Source organism: Berghia stephanieae, chromosome 3 (assembly GCF_034508935.2).
Source record: "Berghia stephanieae isolate SIO BIC M18660-M18661 chromosome 3, UCSD_Bste_1.3, whole genome shotgun sequence".
Classification (NCBI taxonomy): domain Eukaryota; kingdom Metazoa; phylum Mollusca; class Gastropoda; order Nudibranchia; family Aeolidiidae; genus Berghia; species Berghia stephanieae.
The window spans coordinates 93,994,089-94,015,250 of NC_088362.1; the positions used below are offsets into that span (position 1 = coordinate 93,994,089).

The window sequence follows — 21,162 nt, forward strand, 5'->3', positions numbered from 1 at the left end:
CATTCCATCGCCTCAACAACATCTGACACATTAAAATTAAATCCAACTAAATATAATTGATACTTATTATAAGGGTCATTAGATACGTTGGCTTGGATTTAAAAATAAACATTGTTCTTGAATAAAGCCTTCATACATTGTAAAAAAAAAAGTCAAAATTTAAAAAAAACAACTAAAAAAGCACCCCTCACTTGGGCACACACTTTATGATCGTTGATGGTTCAAAAGATTCGTCTCGATCTGTGTTACTTTCCACAATAATATTGTTGTATAATAAGTAAAATAGACGCATGTCTGTTTGTAATAGCCTTTATTACCTGGCAAATATTGCGAGTTCTCCACTAGTTTTAAATAAAATATTTAAGACATTTAGACAAATGGAAAGTGGCTTTAACTCTCTTGAGCCGGAGGTTTTCTTACCTATACAAGCTCTTTTAAAAACCAAGTTAATCATAAAGTTATTGTTATATCTTAATGAAATATGATAAGTAATTAGTTTAAAGTTTACTATTACATATAACATAAACTGCATCGCTCTATCTGTTACATTTTTAATGATGAGATTTATTGAAAAAGAGTATTTTTTTGTTTTCTGCAAAAATTCCGGGAAAATGACTTGTAACTAGTAAAATGGGTATAATACTTCTAAAAACTGTTTTTGAGTCATAAAATCTAAGAGAAAACACCTAACAATACAATAATGTCAAAATTAACTAATAAATTGTCATTCTTGAGCATAATTCACTTTTGAGTGACATTGAAGCATTTCAGGTCAGAAGCTAAGAATATAAATAAATATCAATTCTTTGTCCATCTTGACTGACTTGCTCTAAATCGCTATAAAAATGAAACTAATAATCGAGTATCGATACTGCCAAGTACCATTCAACGGTAAAATGTTTAAATAGCATTGAAGACGAGTCATGCATGCACTAGCGCTTAAAAAAATATAATAGTTTTCACGATATGTGATCTGCATACATACAGGATTAGTCTACACAGCCGACAATTGGTCCTGTATATTTACGGGATTAGTCCTAAGAGAGTTAAAACATGAGATGTGACAGAATATCAGAATATATGAAATTATGAATTTAAACACAATTTTTATTTTGCAACTTAAGCAGGAAACCTTAGTATTTATCGCCACTCGATAAATTTAGGATGTAATAATGATAATAAATTGCATTTATATAGCACTTCACCCCATTGTCACAGGCTCTAAGCGCTGTACTGTGATATAAAACAAAACATATTACAGTAAGACAAGTGTAGATGGAAAAGCGGTACTAATTCAATTTAACAATATCAACAACAAAACATGATAATAGTATGGCAACTTATGATGTAAAAAGATAAAACTTTAAGTCAGATTTGAACGTTGCCAACAAATCCGAGCGTCTCACATGTGATGGAAGAGAGTTCCAAAAATGGGAGACCGAAAATTGGTACATCCAAGATTTAATCTCATTAAAACAACTCGAAAGTCGTTGTATTAAGAATTGTTAATTACTAAGGGGTACTGAATCATAAATCTGCATAAAAATGATAACTCGGATTGAATGTGGCTATCACACTAGAAAAGGACTGCATAGATACAGTGAAAATGACAGGGCCAAGAACAGAGCATTGTGGCACTCCAAAGATTAGTAAAACTTGCTCTGACTGAACACCGTTGTCCACGACAGTCTGCCATCGATCCTGTAAATATAATGTAAACCATTTAAAGGCAATTCTTTTACGCCAAACATATATTCCAAGTCTTCTCAACAAAATGCCATGGTCAGTGGTGTCAAAAGCAGTACTATGTTGCTGTTTGTAGGCTTTTGTGATCAACTCTCTTATGAAACTGGATGAAATGTAAAAGAAAAAAGATTTGTTGACTAGTTTGGGTGGCTAGCTCTATTTTGTTTTACCTAATTATTGATTATAGTTTATAAGACACTTTTCCTCTAATGTTGTCTTCAGGTGTTAGCCATGCCTTATCTCCAGAAAGTCTTGCAGCCCATCATCGATAGAATCATGCTGGAGAAGAAGATGGTAGAACTTGACCCATTTAAGGTCAACAGTGTGCGCAGGTATGTATTTAATTTAATTTTATATCTCAGGAAATGCTGTTGCTCTTCAAAATATCATGTAATCATAAGTTCCTTCACAATGACAATTATGTTAGTAAATGTTATTATATTAGATAGATAGTTTCCAATTATTAGGAGACAAAAATAGATGTTTCTGTCATATTCAGAGAATTACAATGCCATTAGTATGTACTTAGAAAAGAAAAATAAAACACGAAAAATATTATATTGTATTTTGTACTCCACTAGTTTGTCACAAAATTCCAAATCAGACACATTGACTGATTTATATATACTTTTCTCAGTCGTCGTCACAGTCTTCACCGTGAGTCTGAGGAGAGTTTTGTGAACCACAGTATGGAGACATTAGAAGACTATCTGTCAAACATTATGGAGGCTATTTTGGCATCTGCTTCCTCCTGTCCCTTGGTAAGTTTTAAACAAATTAATTATATTATATTTATTACACTTATCAGAATGTTATTCTAGGTAGTTCACATATCTTAACATTTTTTTCCCCTTTGGAGACATTTGCAATACACTACATGCTACAAATGAACAATTTTAAAAAAGGCCTCCATGTATCTCTACGAGGTACTGGGCTGAAGAATGCAAACTCAAGGACTTCCAGATAAGCAGCAACACTAACATTAGCAACGAGAACAACAATAGTGTCACATCTTCAAACATTTATAACTTTTGTTTCATTTAATTAATATGTGCAATGAAGGCAATGATATTGTTGAGGAAAGGATTGAGAGAGAGTAAATACTAATACATCATAATTTCTTTCAGGTTTTACGACGAGTCCTTCGCAACATTCAAAACAGAGTTCGTGAAAAGTGGACAGACCCTGAGCATAAGGTATGAAGTACAACTTCACAATTTTGCACAGAACATTACTATTAGTGTTTTCTTATATTACATGACTGTTATCAAGATAATTCTCTGTTCAGGTGTGAGAATTTGTAGCAACAATATGAGATTAAAGTGTTGCCCAGTAACAAAATTAGAAGGGGGGTACGAAAAAATCTTTGAGGCCGGAGATGACCTGACATCATGGATCGACAAACATAATTTGGAGGTGTAGCCATACGCTACTACTACTATTAAAGTGTTTTGTGTTAGTAAGATTTCTGTTCGCTATATTGGATGAATTTAAGAACCTGTGCTGTTAATGGAACGCATTGCCTCAGTGGTTTTGTTTTATGTTGTGTACATTACTTATAACAGAACAACATTTTTATGTAGGTGGGAAGAGGGGCTTGTAATAATTCGGATAGCAACAATTCAACAATTAGGAATGTCACTACATATAATATGACTTTCTCATTAGAACCCTTTTGCCATTATTGCATTCAGGCTCATGAATTGATCGACATATTAAAGAGTAATTATATTCCTGTTTGTTTTGCCATCTATTTTGTCATACTCAAAATTTATCTTACCTTTTTTGCTTTCTATAGCACAATATCACACACTTATAAAATTCTTTTGCTCATTATTGATTTTGTTGTTTCATTTGCTTTTTCTTGCAGGATCTGCCTTACATTGCTGTCAGTGGGTTTGTCTTTCTGCGTTTCTTCGCACCTGCCATCCTCTCCCCCAAACTCTTTTCCCTCAGTGATCAACATCCTAACATCAAAGTATCCAGAACTCTCACTCTTCTTGCAAAGGTAAGACACATGTTGTGAATGTTTTCCTGGAACATGTTATTTTAAAAAAAGAAAGAAAGAAGGAAAGAAGATTGTAATCTGTTCAGACAACAAACGAGATAATGTACTTAGTTAAAACACTGATTTGCTTTTTAAATCTACAGTGGAACCTCCCGATAACGACATGCCACGGGACCGAGTTTTTATGTCATTATCCGGAGGTGTCGTTATTTAGAGTTTTCTAATATGGTGGACAAAGTGGGCGTGGTAAGGCCCGTGGGACCAGTTTTTATTAACATTGACAAGACAAACAAAAAATTGTAAATTGTAGTGTATTCCTCTTTGAGGGTTCTTGTGCGTGTGTCTGGATGAGACTTTTAGGTGATCTGAACTGAGCACACTGATAGTGTGCTCCTGGAATCTACACCTGTTCCCTATTTAGACCATTCCCCTTTGTCTTACTTTTTGTTATGTCATTTCAATTGTAAATCTAGAATGTTTTTTACTCTCCAATTTTCTTCCGTTTTACTGGCGCTGATATGACATAGATGTGTCACAAGTGCTGTAAAACCCTTTAAAACAAGTGAGTTAGATAAAATTCCTCATCCTCTTCCTCTTCCTCCCACAAAAACACTACTACTACTACTACTACTACTACTACTACTACTACTACTACTACTACTGCTACTGCTACTACTATACTACTACTACTACTACTACTACTACTACTACTACTACTACTACTACTACTACTACTACTACTACTACTAATACTACTACTACTACTACTACTACTACTACTACTATACTACTACTACTATTATTATTATTACTACTACTACTACTACTACTACTACTACTACTGCTACTGCTACTACTACTACTACCACTACTACTACTTCTACTACTACTACTACTATCACCACATAATATCACATTTTCCAAGATTTTGTGTTTACTTGCTTACACTTAAATTTATACCTTGGTTTTTATTAATGCATATCAGCCAAGATTCGTCCAAAAAAAAGCTGTGTTCTCATTGGTTTCAAAAACTGCGTTCTCATTGGTTCAAGCAGGAATCGTTTTTATAAACTTTGAGTACTCATACTCTGTATTTTTAGTATCAGATATCTACGAAAACCGCCGAAAATCGCCAAAATGATGTCGTTATTTGGAGGTTTTATCAAAAAGTGCGTCGTTATCTGGAGGTTTTTTTTTACTGATCTTAAATAGAAAAAAAATCGGGACCACGGGTCAATGTCATTGTCGCTATTCGGAGGTGTCATAATCAGGAGGTTCCACTGTACATAAATGCAACCAAAGATAGCGAGATAACTAAGTCATTTTTCATTCTTTTCTTAAGAAGTGTAGTTACGTCATTTTGTGTCATTCTGCCATACAAAGCAAAGCAAGTAAAATTAGCAGTTCATATGATATGCATATGACGGTTTGAGTAACTGGTACTTACAGCTTAATCACTGGAAACTGTGATTTACTCAGATTATGTCAGTAATTACTTTATTATGATAATAGTACCCATTTCAACTCCAGGTTATCCAAAGTATTGGCAACTTGACTCCAGGTCAACATGGAAAGGAAGTGTGGCTGGTCCCTTTGTCCCCAATCATATGTCAGTATATTGACAGAGTGAAGGAATTTATTGACACCTTAGTTCAAGTCACTGATAATCCAGGTAAGACTAATATCATTATCATGTCATCATTATCATCATTGCCATGATTATCATCTTACCATAATCAATATTAATAAATGCATAACCATTATCATGGTGAATATAAAAGATGCGATTCCAATTTTGTAATGGGTGCATATTTATTAGTTGGCAATCGGTATGTCAGAGGTTCATTTTCCAGCTGATTTTGTGGGATTTTCTCCTCCTCCTCCTCCTCCTCCTCCTCCTCCTCCTCCTCCTCCTCCTCCTCCTCCTCCTCCTCCTCCTCCTCCTCCTCCTCCTCCTCCTCCTCCTCCTCTCTCTCTTCTTCTTCTTCTTCTCTTCTTCTTCCTTCTTCTTCTTCTTCTTCTTCTTCTTTCTTCTTCTTCTTCTTCTTCTTCTTTCTTCTTCTTCTTCTTCTTCTTCTTCTTCTTCTTCTTTTTCTTCTTCTTCTTCTCTCTTCTTCTTCTTCTTCTTCTTCTTCTTCTTCTTTCTTCTTCTTCTTCTTCTTCTCTTCTTCTTCTTCTCTCTTCTTCTTCTTCTTCTTCTTCTTCTTTTCTTCTTCTTCTTCTTCTTCTTCTTCTTCTTCTTTTCTTCTTCTTCTTCTTCTTCTTCTTCTTCTTCTTCTTCTTCTTCTTCTTCTTCTTCTTCTTCTTCTTCTTCTTCTTCTTCTTCTTCTTCTTCTTCTTCTTCTTCGTCATGTACAAACTTTTGAGGTTTGAGGACCAAACTGATTTGAAAAGAAATTAACCAAAAAAAATATACAAAGGATTGTTGCTTTAATGCTTGAGGATGTTATTGAGTACAAAGTGTGATATTGGATCATGAAAAAGATCAGGGCTGTCAGATTCCACTGCCTCATATGGTAGGTGATATCATATTCAAATTGAGGATGGGGAGATGGAAATGGGTGTTTGTTTGATCTTGGTGTTGGAATTGTCGTTTTGCATATCATTTTGTTGGACTGGAATATGTTTGATTATTCATTTTATTTCAGTTTGTTTTATCTTAGCTTTTTTTTTTTTTGTTTTGCCCCAGTATCTTATATCAGGTTTTCATAATGCGTTTCAGGCTTACCCAAATCCCTATGCAGACAAGAGAGCAATGAAACAGTCCTAATCCAAGGCTATCTACATAAATGTCACTACCACTGCAAGAGGCTGTTCAGACCAATTGTCCTGAAAAAATGCTACTTTTATCTCACCAGGGTATTGCTCTGCTATCGCAAAACACCAGAACATGTAAGTCAAAAATGTCTTTCTAGTTAAGCCTTAAATTCACACACACACACACACACACACACACACACACACACTCTCTCTCTCTCTCTCTCTCTCTCTCTCTCTCTCTCCTCTCTTCTCTCTCTCTCTCCCCTCTTTGTTCTTTCTATTATCTATATTTATCTTATATTATATTATGTATATATATATATATATATATATATATATATATATATATATATATATAATATATAAAAGATAGGCGAAACGTGTGAAACTTATTTTTATTCCTTCTTAGGCCAAGTCCCTTTCTTTTTTAATATTTCTTCAAGTCTCTGTAACCCAATATGTCACATGATCTGATTAAATGAATCCAAAGCCTTTTGACTTTCCTACCATTTTCCTATCATTGTCACAAATTGTGTTAAATTTTCTCACAAGGCAGGCAGTTTTTTACAAAGATTTTGAATGTTGCAAAATCGCCTTTAATATATGTCCTTTACTACGAGGGCTCTTTCATAATTAACCGAAAAATGCCTGTAAAATCCGCGTTTTTTATGCTATCAACAAAATTCTTGCACGTGTTCATACCTTGACTCGTCCTTCATTTCTCTACGTAACAGCCAAGTCTGTCGACACACTTCTGCCAACGCCGCACCATGGAATAGATACCCTCTCGGAAGAAATTTCCGTCAAGGTTTTGTAGCCATTTCTGCACATGGTCAACAAGCTCTTCATCGACATCAAAACGCTTTCCTGCCAGCTCACGTTTCAGTGGCCCAAAGAGGTGATAATCAGATGGTGCGAGGTCTGGACTGTGTGGTGGGTGTGGCAAAATCTCCCATCCATATTTCTCTAGCCAACCTTGCGTCACTCGTGCTGTGTGGGGTGTAGCGTTGTCGTGTTGCAAAATGACCCCGTTGGTCAACTGCCCTGGGCGCTTTCTGCGAATGGCCTCCCTAGCTTGTCAAGAGTTTGGCAGTACCTTGCAGCATTGATTGTTTCTCCAGGTTGTAAGGTTTCGAACAGAATAACACCACGACTGTCCCAGAAAAAAATTCCCATTATTTTCTTTGCTGACCGCATGACTTTGAATTTCTTCGCGACAGGTGAGGATGGATGTTTCCATGTCATCGAATCTTGCTTTGTTTCTGGGGTGCAATGGTGCAACCAAGTCTCATCACCGGTGACTATGCTGTCAAGAAAAGTCACATCGTACCCTAGAAAGTCTCCGCTGGCGTTGGCAGTATGCCCGTGAACCCTGCGTGAGCTCTTGCTTCTTCTCAAAAGTTCCCTGCAGATGTCCAATCTTTGTTCTTTATGATTGTCTGTCAATTACTTAGGAACCCATCTTGCGCTGACTTTTCTGTAGCCAAGTTCATCAAATACAATTCTATGGGCAGAAGTTTCCGAAATTTCAAGACTGCTTGCGATTTCATGAAGTTTCAACCTCCTGTCTTGACGAATAAGCTCATCAACTCGCTTCACATTGTCTTCTGACGTCGCAGTTATCGAACGCCCTCTCCCTTCCCTGTCTATCAAGTCGGAATGGCTGGCTTCAAACAAATTACACCAGTGATAGACTTGTGTACGGCTTATAACATGCTCACCATATTCACTCTGAAGTTCTTTATGAATTTCGGTAGGATTCAGACTTTTGGCTGCTTCAAACAAATTACACCAGTGATAGACTTGTGTACGGCTTATAACATGCTCACCATATTCACTCTGAAGTTCTTTATGAATTTCGGTAGGATTCAGACTTTTGGCGTTCAAAAAACGTATGACAGCTCTGATTTCCTCCTTTGACCAAGTTTCAAGGTGGGCCGCCATCTTTAAAATCGTCTAGAAATTCATTGTGCAAAATGATGCACTTCATAATTTCTGGGAATATCCGTAAGGAAATAAGGAATATCATGTCGTTTACAGAATTAAAAAATCTCCACTGGTTGCTGAGCAATGGGCATTTTTCGGTTATTTCTGAAAGAGCCCTCGTATATGTTAACGAGATGAGTATATATATATATAGGAGCCTCAACAGTCAAAAGGTGCCATAAGAAATAGAGATCTGGTAGGCTGTTCAGAGCAGGTGATGGTTAAGGAACTGGAAGGTGTTGTTGAAGCTTGACAGGTTAGATCCGCCATGGCAACAGCACAATCCAGACCAACACCTGGAGCCTGACTTTCGGCAGTCCGAGAACCCCATCGAGACTGAAAATAGAATACCTCGACTTGGAGGTTCGACCTTACATCCCGAACCCCATGAGATCTGCCACTGGTATGGCCATACAAAAACAAACTGCTGCCGTAAAGCTGCATGCCCCTGCTGCGGCAAAGAAGACCACAATGAGGAAAACTGCAAAGTGGACCCTTGTTGTCTGAACTGCCAAGGCAAGCATGCAGCACATTCGAAAGATTGTCCTGGGTGGCAAGAAGAAAAGGTAATCTTAACATATCAAGCCACTTACGTGGTACATTTGCTCAGGCAAAAGCAGTGATCTTCCTCCCTGTTGCTGTTTCTGCCAAGAGTTATGCAGAAGTTGCCAAGGCTGCTGGTAACAACCAATACAGTCATGGCAAAATCGCGCCGAAAAAGGACAGTCCTGTGAAGAAACAGACATCGAGACCAAATCCCAAGGTCCCAAATGTGTCATAAAATCTTTTTGACACATTGTGGGTTCAAGATCTGGAACCTGCAACCCCCTCCACATCCACCTCCAAGGCGACCTCCACCCCCCACCCCTCTCCTTCCTCAAACAAAATAATTCTCACCCTCATGGGCGTGGATGTTGAACCCACCCCCTTGAGCCCTCACTGTCTCCTCAAACACAAAACTCCACCCCTTCCCAGACTATGGAGCCACCAACAACACCAGCTGGGGGATCCACAGATCCCCCTGAGGCGCTTCCAAGCCCCAATAAGTCAAGGGACCCGGAGGGACAAAAAAATCCTAAGGGTTTAAAAAATAAAAACAGCCCAAACAGTCCCCTCACAGGGCCTCTTTTTACAATGGAAGTCTCTCCATCTAGGAGAATTAAAGTAAAAGGGCTGAAGGCAGGCATACTGCCTAACCTCCCCCCCAAAAATTAGAATACCTAGTCAGATAAGATTAATTTCCTGGAACATCAGAGGTATTAGATCAAACAGAACAGAATTGAACCTCCTCCTCCAGAGGAATCCTGATGTAGTCTGTTTGCAGGAAACAAAATTACCGGCAGACGACTACACAGTCAAAGGATATGTAGCCAATCGTCTGACTCACTCTGATGGCCAGATAGCATGTGGTGGAGTTTTCAATTCTCACTAATACTCTGTGTACACCCACCAGATTACCGCCTCCAGTCTGCTGAGCTAGAGGAACTTCTAAACCAACTCCCTCCTCCCTATGTAATAATGGGGGATTTCAATGCTCACAGTCCTCTCTGGGGAAACACAGACACAAACCAGAGGGAAAATGTAGTGGAGGCATTCATAATGAAAATAGATGTATACTTGGGAAACAGTCTTGAGGCAACACGTGTAAACATTCACAATCTTACCACGTCTGCCATTGATCTCACTTTTTGCGATCTCATCCTAGCTCCAGAGCTCTCCTGGACTGTGATCGATGACGATCATGATTCCGACCATTTTCCAATCTGCCTCAACATCACCCGACTTGAAAAGCCCCACAGCCCATACGTTGGAGTATTCAGCGAGCAGATTGGGAAACTTTCTCACAGGAGTGTCACAGACTCCTTACGACAGAGGTGGACAGCTATGACAAATTCACAGATACTCTAACAAATATCTGCAAATCTGCAGATAACAACCTCTGGGAGACCAAGAAAACACAATCCCTGGTTTACATAGGAATGTCAAGCAGCTTTACGGGAGAAGTAAAAAGCATACAGGAAAGTGATGAGATTCCCAACCCCTGTGAATCTCACAACATTAAAATAACTACAATCAAGGTGTAGGAAGATCTTCCGGGAAAATAAATGGAGATCCTTCCAAAACTTAGTCTCAAATAGCCAGACACCCCTAAATAGGGTGTGGAAGATGTAACGGAAACTGAAGGGATCTGATAGTGATTCACTTAATCACTTGACACGTCCCGATGGATCCGTGGCTAAAACAGAAGACATCGCCAACACTCTGGCTGAGAGGCTAGTGCACAACTCCTCATCTGCACACCACACACCTCAATTTCTGCACCATAAACAGAACGCAGAAAACACACCAATAAATTTCACATCTACAAACACTGAAGACTACAACAAACCATTCACACTTGAGGAGTTGAGTGCCTGCCTCCGTGACACAAATGTCACAGCACCGGGTCCTGACAAAATTAGTTATGAAATACTCTGTCATCTTCCACAAGACAGTTTGTTTGTCCTTTTGAATATCTATAACAAGATATGGACAACACAGCCTTTTCCACCCAGTTAGATTCTGGCCACTGTGATTCCAATCCCAAAACCTGGGAAAGACCATTCAGATGCTTAAAACTACCGACCAATCTCCCTTACCAGCTGCCTGTGCAAGCTGATGAAGAAAATGGTTAACAAGCATCTGTTCTACCTGGAACACAACAACTCCCTCTCCAACCTCCAATGTGGCTTTCGAAAGAACAGGTCAACTATTTATGACGTTGTTTGACTAGAAAGCTTCATTCGCGAGGCTTTTGTCAAAGGTGAGCACGTGGTAGCAATCTTCTTTGACCTGGAGAAAGCCTTTGACAGAACTTGGAAATTCGGAATCCTCAAAGATCTACACAATCTTGGTCTATGAGGAAACCTTCCAATGTTTGTCAGAGCATTCTTAAGCAACAGATCCTTACAGGTCAAAGTGGGATCCACGTTTTCTGATCTGCTTGATTCTGTCTCCCATTCTGTTTGAGATAAAAATAAACTCAATAGTGAATGCAATGAGACAGAATGTTGACTGTTCCTTATATGTTGATGACTTTCTTGTATGCTATCGAGGTCAATCAAGTATGGACACCATTGAGAGACAGTTACAACTCCAACTAAGCAAACTGTCGGAGTGGGCAAATCTCAATGGTTTCTCCTTCTTCCCAACAAAAACGGTAGCTGTCCACTTCTGCTGAAAACGCACCTGCATGAGACAGTCTGGCCTTTATCTCAACAATTCCAGAATTGAGGTAAAGGACAAAGCCCGATTCCTGAGTGTGATCTTTGATAGGAAACTAAATTTCCTTGCCCATATCACAGATCTCAGACTGCGATGCATGAAAGCAATGAGAGTAGTGAGAGTTCTGTTGAGCATGGAGTGGACACTAACACTCTTTTAAAGATATACCAAACCCTTATTTGATCAAAATTGGACTATGCATCTTTCGTATATGGCTCTGCAAAACCATCCTACTTAGGCATGCTGGACCCAATTCATCACCAGGACTGCGCTTGGCACTTGGGGCTTTCCGCACTTCTCCAGTGGCAAGCTTTTATGCTGAGGCAGATGAGCCACCTCTCCATCTCAGGAGGAAAAAACTGGCTCTCCAGTATGTAACTAAGGTCACATTGCTACACAACAACCCATCACACAAACACGTACACTGCATGGAGAGCACACTCAAAGAAAAATTCGCAAGCACCCAAAAATAATAATAATAATAATAATAATAATCTTTATTGTCCAAATTAAAGGCAATTCATGTGAGGTAAACAATGCTCAGTTTGGTTCATGGTATGAACATCAACACATTTACAAATACAGACACAGCCATACACGAACATACACGCTTGCACATTGTTTCTACACGTGTATACAAAAGAAATGAGCGTACATACAAACACATATACATACATACATACATACATACATACATACATACATACATACATACATACATACATACATACATACATACATACATGCAGACATACATACAAACCAGCATATCATCGTATATGCATGCCTACATTCATACATACATACATACATACATACATACATACATACATACATACATACATACATACATACATACATACATACATATATACATACACACAGACACACACACAGACAGATAGAACGATACGATATATTTGCTGGGACAGCAGATAACCATATTATAAATATAGTGTCTTATATTAAGAAGAAGATGGCAATGATTGTGATGATGATGATGATGATGATGATGATGATGATGATGATGATGATGATGATGATGATGATGATGACTACGATAATGATGATGATGATGATGATGATGATGATGATGATGATGATGATAACGACGGCGGCAATGTCGATGATGATGATTCACGACACTGCTTCTCGTTATTTTCATTGGTTGTCTCATTTTTCCACAGAAGATTTGTTAATTAATTTTATGGCGGTTGGAATGAAGGTTGTCTTATGTCGATTTGTCCGACATTTTGCTTCTAGATACCGTCTTCCGGAGCGCAGAAGTTGGAATTTTTCGTTCAGCGGATGCCTCTTTTCGTTGATAATGTTAAAAGATTTCTTCTCAACTGCATTAATATAAGTTGTGTCAAGGCTTCTAAGGTCTGTGTTAATTATTTTTGAAGCCTCTCTGAGGGTTCTATGTAGTTTGGATTTTTCTTTTGTTCCACAGCTTCCATACCACGTTGTGATGCCAAACGAAACGATACTCAATATTAATGACTTGTAGATTTGTATCATGGTCTTTCTGTTCACATTGAAAGACCTTAATTTTCTGAGTATATACAAGCGCTGGTTACATTTTTTGATGACATTGTTGGTGTGCGATTCAAATCTTAGACTGTTATCTATAATTACACCAAGGTATTTAAACGTTTCAACAGTTTCAACCGCCTGATTGTTAATTTTTGTTATTTGTCTTGCTCTTTTTCCTATTTTTCTGTGATCAAACAGTTGTTCCTTTGTTTTTGTTACATTGAGCTCTAGACAGTTATCGGCACACCATTTGCTGAATTTACTAACTTGCTCAGTGTATTTAAATTCGGAGACGGAATCATTGAGCAGGCCGAGTATTGCGGTGTCATCAGCATACTTGATGAGTTGGCAGTTATCAAAGCTAGCCACACAATCGTTTGTATAGAGGATGTAAAGTAGAGGTGAGCTTACACACCCTTGTGGGCATCCGTTTGAAAGAGTTTTTACTGATGATATATTTGAGCCTACTCTGACATGTTGGGGGCGATCGATGAGAAAGTTGTTATACCAGTTGATGAGGTAATGGGGAAGGTTTAGAGCATGCAGTTTACTAATTAATATGTTGGTTTTCATGGCATTAAAGGCAGACGAAAAATCGACGTATAGGATTCGGCAGTAGTTGGCGGGTGAAACATCCAAGTGATTTGATATTGAATGCATCACTGTGAGGAGTGCGTCTTCCACACTAAGATTTTGTTGGTAGGCAAACTGATATGGATCAAGTATGTGTTGGTCATATATAAATTGCAACAGCTCTCTTTTCAGAATCTTTTCCAGACATTTCATAATAATTGATGTTAAAGCAACAGGTCTATAATCATTCAGCTGAGTTGGTGGATTCTTTTTGGGTACTGGAATTATAGTCGATGTTTTCCATATAATTGGGATTTTCTGTTCATCTATTGAACGTTGGAAAATAGGCAAGAAAGGGACAGCTAGTTGGTTGTTACAGTTTGAAATGAGTTCCCCACTAAGTCCATCTGGACCTGGTGCTTTTTTCTTTTTACATAATTTAAGAACATTGATGACCGCCTCTTCTTCGATTTCTGGCGGAGGAGACGTATTTTTTGTTATGATATTAATTTTTGAAAGTACGTTGTCAATGGTGTCGAATCGACAGTAAAACTTAAATTCCTCGATATTCATATGTGTGTCATTGTTAAAATCTGTCTTTTTGTTAACGCCACCCATTTCTTTAATCATCCTCCACGCCTGCGATGCATTTGAATTTTTAAGGTTTGTTTCCATTTTATCTTTATATTTACGTTTTTCTTCATAAATTACCCTCTTTAATTGTTTTTCTGCCTCGTGCTGCTTGTTTTTGTCCCCACTCATATGAGCGATTTTCTTCATATTTATAAATAACTTAACTCGTTTGTTGACCCAAGGTTTGTTGTTGTTAAATATTTTAATCCTTTTAGTGTCCACGCACAAATCACAACAGAAATGAATATAAGACGTGACAACATCAACCCACTCGTCCAGTGACATGTTATCAGACATGAGTTCATCCCATATTGTGCAGTCAAAACAACCTTGGAGTTTGTTTATATTTTCTGTTGACCAAAGACGAGTTTCTTTCACAATCGCTTTATGTTGTCTTAATTTAGTTTTGTAGGTTGGAATCAACAACACACTATTGTGATCTGAATTTCCTATTTTTACTTTTTGAACGCTTCTGTATGAATTTTTAATATTTGTATAGCACAGATCCAGGGTTTTATCTCGTCTGGTAGGAACAGAGACGTGTTGATAAAAAGAATTTATAGGAGGGCAGTGATTGAAATCACCAAGAATTATTACGGGGGCATCAGGATGTTTTCTTAAAAAATTAAATGATTCCTCCTCAATTACCCGTAAAGCTGTGTTAGCATTCGCATCAGGAGGGACGTACACAGCAATGACATAAGTAAGTGGGAATTCCCGAGGTAAATAGTGGGGTCTAAGAGAGAGGGAAATGAGCTCGATGTCCTTTTCACATAATGAACGTGTAGTTCGACAGCTTTTGCACCAGTTTTTGTTGACATACACACAAATACCACCACCTTTTTGTTTTCCTGTCATTGAGCTATCTCTGTCACGCCTATGTATTATGAAATTTTCCAATTCTACACTTTTATCTGTATCTAAGTCTGAAAGCCATGACTCTGTAAAACACAGTATGCTTGAGTTTTCATAATCAGGATCAAATTTACACAACGCGCTAATATTGTCCGCTTTGTTTCTGATAGATCGAACCATTAGGTTATAGAATAGAACAGGACATCACAGACATGAACATCAGTCTAGATAGGATACGTCCATACGTCCAGGCAAAGACACCACCATGGTCCATACATAGACCTAACATAAACTTGAATTTAACAAAACTTGAAAAATCACAGACCCACAGATATACAAACAAACACTAAAAGCAATATTGCAAACATATACGAACTACACACACATCTTCACGGATGGTTCAAAGAGCGCAGATGCAGTAGAGTGTGCCTGTCACTCATCGGAAGGCACCGGATCACTTCGCCTGGATGAAAATGTTTCAATCTTTACATCGAAATCAAAAGCAATCCTAAATGCTCTCCATTTGGCTGAGAGATCGAATAAAAACTTATTCTTGATCTTGTCTGACTTGTTATCCATACTCAAGGGGCTTTCAAATTTTTATTGCACCAATCCAAGAATCACAAGTATCTTGGAAGGTGCAAATAAATTATTTAATAAAAAGAAGAAAGTTTGTTTTCTCTGGGTACCTAGCCACGTGGGTATCCAGAGAAATGAAGAAGCGGATCAACTGACAAAGGAGGTGGTGAGCCAGGAATTGCCAGAGGGCATTAAAATCCCACACGCAGATTTGAAGCTTAAGATAAAAAAAAAGCACGTCCGAAAGGAATGAGGACGATCCTGGAGTCAAGACATTCAAAACAAATTAAAACAAATCAAAACTGACCTCAGCCCCAGAGCCAACTCAGGGTTTAAAAGAAGATATGCGGTCAAAATAACTTGACTCCAGATCGGACATACTGCCCTCACTCACTGTTTCCTTCTAGAGAGGGATGAAACGCCCCTCACAGTTCGACATATTTTGATAGAATGTACACAGTTAGAACAGATAAGGTCACAACATATGAAACCATGGACTTGAAATCTCTGTTCCAGTCAGTCAATCCACTAACAATTTTAAAGTATCTGCAGGAATGTGAACTCCTGCCTGAATTGTAAATAAACATTTTTAAATAACAAACATGTAACTATTATGGTTTTATAAAATTTTATTACAACAGTATATAAACACGATTGAGCAGCTATGGCCTTTCAAGGCCAATAAAAATTGATAAAAGCTAAAAACGGGGGCTTAAATGACCTAAATAGTGTTGAAAGCGATTAAACACCTAAAAGCAACATTGTGAGAAACATCGCCAAACATTTTATAGACAATTTAAAAGATCTCTTGAACACTCTGTTGATGTTATCGTCTTAAAAGTTTTTAAAAATCTCTTTTGTTTTCATATTTCAGTCTGAGGACACTTTGGTGATGGTGGATAATATTTGTGCAGTTGAGAAACTGGACTATGGAGCCTTAGGCAAATCAAACATGGGTCAGATTCTACACAAGACATCTGATGAAAACATTGCAATCATCTATTTCCAAGCTAAGGTATGCAGTTTGTTGGGGTTTTCATGCTATTTTTTAAATGATGTCTTTAGTAAGATACTTAAAATTGTGACATTTAAGAATCAGACCTTTTTTCCCATTGCTTTATACATCTTCCGTTATTCCTTTTAAAATTGGGACTTATATGGCTGTTAAAGCTCTAGGAATTTTCATGCAAAAGTCTGACCTTTATATATCAGTATTTAAAGGACATTCCCTTTGACACCATTAAAGAAAATCCTTTTTTGTTTCCAAATTATTTTTTTGAAAAAGGTTATCTCTCAAACCATCCTCAAATGTCTTGGTCATCTTGCACCTCCAGTTTTCATCAACACAGTCAAAGGGATGGGAAAATCTGATAGATGGTTTTGCATATCTAGATATTTATTTATTTTCCTTTAAAAAAAAAAAAGACATGTTCTTACCATTTCATTTAAAATATGAATTAATTTATAATGAGGTCAAAATATATGTTTTAGAGAAGGTAATTGTAACTCTTTGAAATGTTTTACAAAACTTCACAATTAATTAAACTCTGTAATCCACCAATGTCTATGACCTCCATCATAATGCTATCTCTAAGAGTGAAAAGGGATCATTAATTTTTTTTTTATACAGGACGTTAATGAGCTGACAGCTTGGATCTCAGCCATTCGTAAGACATGTAAGTACAACAATTGCCGCACAGAGACATTCCACCCAGGGGTGTTTAAGGGAGACAAGTGGAATTGTTGTCGCAAGGAGCAAGATACAGGTAGATATCTTAATTTTGCCTGATATTATTGTAAAGATGATTCTATATTTGCTCCTTTCCCATGATTTTGATAATGATGACTTGATTTGATATAATTAAATCAGCAAAGCGCAGCAAGATAAGTTTTTGGCCAACGAAAGTTTGATCCCGTGTTGGCCTCTCTCCATTGGTTGCCCATTGAAAAGTGCTGGTATTACAAAGCATCATGTTTTTAAAAAAATAAGTGTTTTGCTGGTAAAACTCCTGTTTATCTCACAGATCATGTGGTCATGTGCAAATTTGAAAATTACTCATTAAGATCATGTAATGACCAAACGAAAATTTAGGAAAGAAGATCAAGAACAAAATTTGGTGATAGATTGTTTGCTTGTTTCGCCCCTAAGATTTGGAATGAACTACCACATGGTCTGAGGGAGTGCAAGGCTTTGCCTGCCTTTATAAAAAATCTCAAGACTTATCTTCACTGTATATATTTGTATTAACATTATGAACCCTTGATTTGGCTATCAATTGATTGTATTGTATGTATTGTGTTTTTTGTTGTTTTTTTATGGGGGGGGGGGGGTGGTATATTTTCAAATTGTCAAGTGCCCAGGGCTTGTGTTTAGACGAAAATGAGCGCTATATCAGTGTGTATTATTATTATGTATACTGCTATTAAAACACTACCAATTTTAGTCATTTTCATAATTGCTAGCTGGAGCTTCAATGGTTGAGTGAAAGCGGTTGTGAATCTTTATTACCTTGACTTTGTTAAACCTAAATTCAGATCTTAACGTTTTCATCAAGAGAGCAATGATAGCAATGCACTTTCTGAAAATTACTAGGCCACAGCAATTAAAATGATAAAGTTGTGAGTTATTTTTAAAAATTAAGCCTTGCTGTTAAAGAGATAAAGTCTATAAAGGATACTTATCCCTTTCAATGAATATAGTTGTTCATGTTTCCTTCACCTTTTTTTCCCATTTTTTAATCGTAAGATATATTCTTTATATTTTGTTTTGAGTCATTTGGTAGAAACTTAATATGGAATATTTTTAGCAATTTCCCCAGCCAAATAACAATTTCTATTTAGTTTGATTGTAAGATCCAATTCTGAAGCCTTCCCGTTAATAATCTTTACATGTATCTTTTGATATAATCCTTTCATTATTTTCTAATTTTCCTCCATCGTATTTTCAGCTCCTGGGTGTAGTCCTACCTACCATGGTGTCGTTTTGGGAGATTGGCAAGACCCTCTCGATCCTGACCTTGATGCTCAAATCATCTATTCACAACTTGCCAATGTCAAGGACAAAATGAAGTAATGTTATAATTTGATATCTTGAGACAAAAGAAGAAAAAAATTAATTTGCCTTTTGTTCACCATAGACTCTAGAACAGAGCTGTAGCTAATGTTCTGTGATAAATTGTCTAAAATCAAATGTGCATTTCTTTCTATTGGAGATGATGATTTTTTTTCCAATGTAAATCATTTCTGTCTGCCTGATCAAACATGTTATCAACAATTTGAGTGCATACCTTTCTTCAAGAATGCAGGTCACAGAATAGTACTTTTGAGTTTCTCCAAGACCAAATTAATGACTCTGTACATATTAGTGATTTGATTGATAAATAGGATTGAATGTTACTATTTCGAAATTAAGAATTGGATGAATTATAATAGATCAGTTTAATGACAACAAAACAGAGATTTTAATGGGAAGAAGTGGTGCCATCACACCTTGCTCTCTTCCAGTTCAAAACTCCTTGGAAGTGTGTAACCAGTCCTCTGCACAATGCATCAACAATGAATAGGTTACATATTGAATCATAAAGTGGCATAACTACTTTAGTTGCAAGATGCATAGGCAGAGTCTTATGATTAAGGGTGTAAAAGATCGAGGGTGGATGATCTTTATTGACGACCAATAATTAATAGGCTAGAAAATAAGATGCCACCATTCTAAAACCAAAAGATCAGTTGCATAATGTATGTTTCCAGTCCTCGGGGGCACTGATTTCACACTTCCAAGGGGATTGGAACCATTGGTGCCTTTTCCGTGGAATCTGCTTTTCTTCTTATATTTTCTCAGACCCTAAATGCCAAAGATTGTTATAATTGCTGATACACTTAATATAGAATTATTTAACCTAAAGCTGTCACCCTGTTTCAACAAGTATGAACTTCACCCCTTTGCCTGTAGAAAAAAACATAATGAAAAATACATTGTTATTGTGTAACTGCCCTTCAAGGGTTAATATTGAAAGATGATGAAACAGCATACAGATCTGAGATCGACAGATTTGTTGGTTGGTGTGAAGATAACTCCCTGAAATTAAATGTAGGAAAAACCATTTTTGCAAGGATTTTATCATCTATTAAGACCATTGTTGTTTACGTTTTACAATTTTAAGGAAAAAACAGTGAGCTATTTTAATCGTATTACAACGGTCGACGATGAACACCGAGAATGACAACACCTAATTTTGTTATAACTATTCACCCCAACACCTACGTACAATACGACACACAATTAATAATACACCGAATTTAGAAATAGTGAACCTTTTGAGATCTATTAAATTATTCAAGGCATACAGAAAAATAACAAAAAGAGGAAATAAAGGTGGAAGGAAACAAAAACAAAAACAAATAGAAGCCAAAGAAAACATCAAAAACAACTCAGTCAAATTAAAATGCAATAATTTAAATTCTACTAATAACAATCTAAAAATTCTAACAGTGAACTGTCGCAGCATTGTACACAAAAGAGCTGAATTCTGTGCACTCATTGACAAACATGAACCAGACATTGTCTGTGGACAAGAGTCGTGGCTAAATGACAATATTAAGTCATGTGAAATCTTCCCCAAAGAATACGAGGTATTCCGAAATGACAGAAAACTACCTAGAGAAGAGGCAGAAGATGAAGGAAGTGAAAATGAAGACGATGAGACCAGGCGACCGGGAGGTGGAGTATTCATACTCGTTGATAGAAAGCTCACAGGCTGTGAGCAAACAAAGTTCAAAACTGACTGAGAGATAATTTGGGTAAGCGTTAAAATCCAAGGCCATAAAAACATCCTTGTTGAATCGTTCTACATGCCCCATCGAAACGAAACTGACATCGTAGAACTGCAAAAATCGCTTGAAATAATCAACTCAGAAAAAACTCCAAACCAAATGATTTTAACAGGAGACTTTAACTGTCCTGATATAAACTGGGACGGTTCAAAAACGTTATCTGTCTGCCCACAACGTGCAATACAACAAAGCCTCATCGACATTACAGCAGGAGCGCATCTCACACAAATTCACGAAGAATGCACACGCGGTGACAATATTTTAGATCTTGTTTTCGTATCCAATCCATCACTGATCCATTCAACAACATCACAACCAGGAATATCAGATCATGCCTGTGTTGTTACTGAAACCACACTAAACCCCAATTATATGAACCAACCCCCCAA

At 37.2% G+C, this 21,162-nt stretch overlaps 1 protein-coding gene across 2 annotated transcripts in view; it reads left to right on the forward strand.

Annotated features, from left to right (window-relative positions):
* Positions 1 to 21,162, forward strand: part of LOC144968871 (rasGAP-activating-like protein 1) — a 39,629-nt gene that overhangs the window by 14,884 nt on the left and 3,583 nt on the right. For both annotated transcript variants that reach the window (XM_078907673.1, XM_078907672.1), the window contains exons 12-20: positions 1,969 to 2,078; positions 2,384 to 2,507; positions 2,874 to 2,942; positions 3,617 to 3,754; positions 5,285 to 5,426; positions 6,477 to 6,646; positions 16,815 to 16,955; positions 17,571 to 17,706; positions 18,889 to 19,009. In XM_078907673.1, coding sequence (XP_078763799.1) covers positions 1,969 to 2,078; positions 2,384 to 2,507; positions 2,874 to 2,942; positions 3,617 to 3,754; positions 5,285 to 5,426; positions 6,477 to 6,646; positions 16,815 to 16,955; positions 17,571 to 17,706; positions 18,889 to 19,009 — 1,151 coding nt within the window. The remainder of the gene's footprint in view (positions 1 to 1,968; positions 2,079 to 2,383; positions 2,508 to 2,873; positions 2,943 to 3,616; positions 3,755 to 5,284; positions 5,427 to 6,476; positions 6,647 to 16,814; positions 16,956 to 17,570; positions 17,707 to 18,888; positions 19,010 to 21,162) is intronic.